At 32.1% G+C, this 4,710-nt stretch overlaps 1 protein-coding gene across 1 annotated transcript; it reads left to right on the top strand.

Moving 5' to 3' along the window:
- The first annotated feature begins 2,176 nt into the window (after positions 1-2,176).
- LOC108979120 (citrate-binding protein-like) lies at positions 2,177-3,096 on the top strand. The gene is made up of 2 exons (XM_035691410.1): positions 2,177-2,446; positions 2,710-3,096. The coding sequence occupies exons 1-2, from the start codon at positions 2,177-2,179 to the stop codon at positions 3,094-3,096; spliced, it is 657 nt and encodes a 218-aa protein (XP_035547303.1).
- Positions 3,097-4,710: the final 1,614 nt, after the last annotated feature.

A 4,710-nucleotide genomic window follows, 5' to 3' on the forward strand; every position in this document is an offset into this window, starting at 1 on the left:
AGAGAAAACTTGTTTTTCCCCAAGAGCTAGTAATTGTGGCAAGAATCTGATACCATATTTGCCAAAATGCTATTGTAGACAGATTTCCTCTATGGGAAATAACTTATTTGCCCGATTGTGGTTGTGGCATTTATGAATTAAAATTTAAATTGGTTTGATGTAAAACGCATTTCCTACAGACTTCTCTTATGAAAATTTCTATATTTCCTACGAATGAGTTGTGGTTGAGAAAAGTATTTCATCATCAATGCAAAAGTATTTTCTACAACATCCCTTAAGTAAGTTTTTCCAACCATCACATTCATGGATAATTGGCTATCATGCATATTTAACACATGCTTATTTTCCACAAACTATAATGGTGGCTAATAGTTTTACCCACTAAGTTCGCTCATAGTAAAAGACTCGTGGGACTTGCTCCTTTTACCACGAGCTTCATAGTGTTTAAATTTGTTTTTGTGATGAAATTGGAAGTTTTTTCATGCACAATGTGTAGTGGTAAAACACAGGTATTCTCCATGAGTTAGAGTCATCGCGGATAATAACACTTTTTGCAGCGAAGTATACGCCATGAGACTCCTACAAATAAATTTTGTGTGTAAAACACAATATTTCTTGTAATGAAGTCCGAAGTAGTAAATTATAACCCTTCTCAATCCACCACAACTTGTGATTATTTGTTTGGATTGAGAGAGCCTTTCAATCATCTCATTTAATTATTACCAATTTTCTCAAGCTTTCACATAAAATATAGTAAACAATTCAACTTTTTCAAATTTTAAAACAATAATAATATTGAAACAATATTTTATTTAAGTTTCAACTTTCATCACATCTCATCTTATCAACTCACAATCCAAACCTCTTCGGTAATCAAAAGACTCAAAACTATCCATCTAGATGATTTCCTTTTTCGTTTATCAAAACAAAATTAAAAAATGGTGGGAACTAATCCTTTCGTCTCATATCTTATTTTTCATTTTTTTTATTGGGACTGCATTAATTGTAATTGAATGTTTGTTACGAGTATCCACCCATTAAAATATCATTGTTACAAAAAAAAAAAAAATCTAATAGTTCAAATGAAAATTTCAATTCTCTCACAAATGAAGTCACATAGCAATAATATGGAATGTCATTATAACTTTTTTAAACATATATCTAATCATTTATAAAGTTTTTTTGTCTTTAATTTGTTTTTGACTTAACGAGAGGATATGATTATATTTTACCAAAACTTGAGATGAAAAACTGCAAACAGTAATTTTCATATAATTAACTTGGTTGGCTCTTGGCTGCATCACACTCAAATTCTCGTGGGTCTTTTGTATATATTCTCAGCTACTGTGAGTTCCTTCCAATTTACAACGCAGTATGCAGTTTCCAGAATTGGAAGCGACCATGTCCACTTAATAATCATTTTCCTGCTTACTAATCTCTCTATATGCATGTCAATGTGAAAAAGCATTAGACAAATATAGCTAGACAATTGTGCATTTAATGAAACATATAATAGATACAAAATGACTAAAATTGTAATGCCATGAGCTTTTCTACTCCTTACCCACAACCAGTGATGAAAAACAAAGAACAGGTGACAGAAGACAAAGGGATGGTAAAATTTGAGGGAATGTTCATATTGCTGGCCGTCCTAAATAATCGCTTGTAGTTCAAAACTCCTAACATTGTGTCCAAGAAAATAAAGATTCTTCCTAATTGGTTGGCCAAATTGAGTAGTTCAATTTTAGAGAGAGATAGATACATTATAAGAATCCTATAGGATTTAATGATTTCTGTATAGGACTTTTAGGTAGAGTGAACTCTATATGAGTATTTAATGTTGTGTCTGTCTTTTTCTGCATTAGACTATCTAACTCGGTCAAGAAACTGAAAAAGGATATCAATTAGAGAAGAATAGCCTGGTAACTAGATGACAAGCAGCAAGCCTGAAAATAAGGAACTTTTGAAATGGCAAGAGAGTAGAGGTCATATTCCCAGAGTAGGTGAATAGGAGAATCTTCACACTAGTCCAAAGAAGTAAAACAATCTCTATATATATTTCCCCATTACCCTATTTATTCATGGAACTTTAAATAATTACATCATAACTTCTACATATAGTTGTTTGCATCTTTAGAGTGTTTCAACCTTCCTATACAGAGAGTAAATGAGAAAAATGAATAATTGCTTCAGTTATTTGCTTATCTTTTCGGTTCTAGCAGGCTCAATGGAGAAATTCAATTTATCATGTGGTGCCAATCCTACTTATGGCTTCACCGCTGTCCCATTAACAGAAGCAAATTTCAAGTTACAGAAACCATATGACATACCTCTCGAGCAACGATACAGTTATGTTAATGGGGTTCATAAATTGTGGGTTTATGCTGATGACAAGCCACACAACCCTAGTAGTCATACCCAGCCACGCACTGAGATTCGAATGAGTGTAAGTCTCATCCATTTTTCTCCATATTCATACATGAGTTCAAGATTTCGAGGTCTCAAGTAAAAAAGAGATATGACATATGAATTGGGCCCGGATAGTATTGTAAGACCCACTTTATGTATATATCTCTCTCACTTGAGACTCTCAAGAACTTGGGAATGATCTTGTTCCTGTGATGTTTGTAATATTTGTGGTTGAGTTAATACATATTGGCTGTGAATTACATATTAGAAACACTTGGCAACATTTTTCTCTCTTGGCAGGGGCTTGACTATTCATCTGGAGTGTGGCAATTCGAAGGCTATGGCTTTGTACCAAATGGAACATCTGGTGCTACAATTGCACAGATCCATGGTGCTGCTCATGGTGCCACCACTTTGATACTAAGAATCTATGATGGAGAAATGAGGTATTATAGCAAAGATCTGGTTGCTACTGATCTATATGATAAGTGGTTCAGACTTAATATTATTCATGATTTGGATAAAGGGATGGTGACTGTTTTCATTGATGGAGTACACAAATTTGAGGTGAAGGATAAAGGGCCTGGGGACTTGTACTTCAAATGTGGAGTTTATGCTGCTCCGGCTAATATAAGCTACTACATGGAATCAAGGTGGAGAGACATCAAGATATTTAAAAAGTGTTAGATGATAATTAAGATCATTATGGCTAAATGAGCTTTTGTAACTCGAAACATAAACTATCATTGTGGATTGAAAAGCAAACACAGGGTTTGTAATTGCTTAGTGTCTAGTTACAAAACAAGGAAGCTAGCCCAAGTAATCAGTGTTGAGTTGGTAGGTAGATTAGCCAGACTAGATTTCAATCTTTTAATTAATTAAAGTTCTGCAGTACCGTATGCACTACCTTCAGAGTCAGTTCCCTTTAAATTATCACCCTTTTGCTGATGAGAAAAATCCACCCTTTTGCAATATACATCCTAAACTATAAAAAGTTGCAATATGACCTCTCAGTTTTGTAATTTATGATGCATATTCAAATTTCTCAGTAATTTATGATGCACATCACAAAAATGGAAAGTACTATGCTACATCATGCAATGCAAACCACTGATTCGGAAATGTCTCTTAGGGCAGGTTTGGGGCAAAAACCAAAACACAAAATTCTCATCTCATCTCATCTCATCATTACACCTTTTTCAAATCCTCATACAAAATATAATAAACAATTCAACTTTTTCAAATCTCAATACACATTTTTCAAATCCCAAAATAATAATAATATTAAAACTTAATATTTTAAACTTCAAAACAAAACACAAAATTCTCATCTCACCTCCCAAACCTACCCTTAGACTATTACCTTCATTGAATTGTTATTAGTGGGTAGAAGTACATAAATGTTTGACTTTGACCGTCTAGAAGTCTAAATATACTATGTGGCCATGCCGAGGAGGTTGTCTTATCTAGCTAGTTCTATATAAAATGAGTTAGTTGGGTTGTGGAGGAAAGAAAAATGAAGATCTCAGTAATTTAAGATGCAAATCACAAAAATGGTACATACTATCTAACCATTCATGCTACGACATGAAATATGTTGTGCTAAAAATATCTGCAAGTACACAGAATCGTAACAAGTAATAAAGTGTTTTTAAAGAAAAACAAATATCGAACTCACAGGAATTAATTATGCTATCAAGTGCTGAAATTTACTAAATTAATTACTATTTAGAAAATAGAAATTTAAAGAATAGATTATCTAAACTAAATTGAAGAAAAGCGCATTAAAATTTAGATTTTAAAGATAATAAGAATAGATCTAGAATGTTTGATTTCATCTTGCAAATCTCACACAATTTATTCTTTATTATTATAGAATCCCAATTATCCCAAGTTGATGATAAAAATCCATTAACTATACAATATTTTCTCTCGAACAATACCAAAAAATCTCCAATTAATAACTCTATATCTCTATATGAATTTAACTAATTAGAGACTCATTAAGTTTTTTGAATTTTTCTTAAAAATCACATTGATTGCGATAAAGTATCTCTACTTTCGCTCAATTAATGGTGCTTAATCCTAGAGCTTTAATCACAAATAACCTCTCGGTCTCATTGCGATTCAATAGATCGAACAATAATTAACTAGAAAATTGTAATCATTAGGAACAAGAAATAAACACTCAATCATGAAAATATTGAAAATAAAATAATTTAAAATATAAATTGTGTTCAATGCTAGACTATATCAAAGCTCTAGAAAATAAAATTAGTTCATAATGAAATTGAAAAGAAT

The sequence above is a fragment of the Juglans regia genome, chromosome 7 (assembly GCF_001411555.2).
Source record: "Juglans regia cultivar Chandler chromosome 7, Walnut 2.0, whole genome shotgun sequence".
Lineage (NCBI taxonomy): Eukaryota > Viridiplantae > Streptophyta > Magnoliopsida > Fagales > Juglandaceae > Juglans > Juglans regia.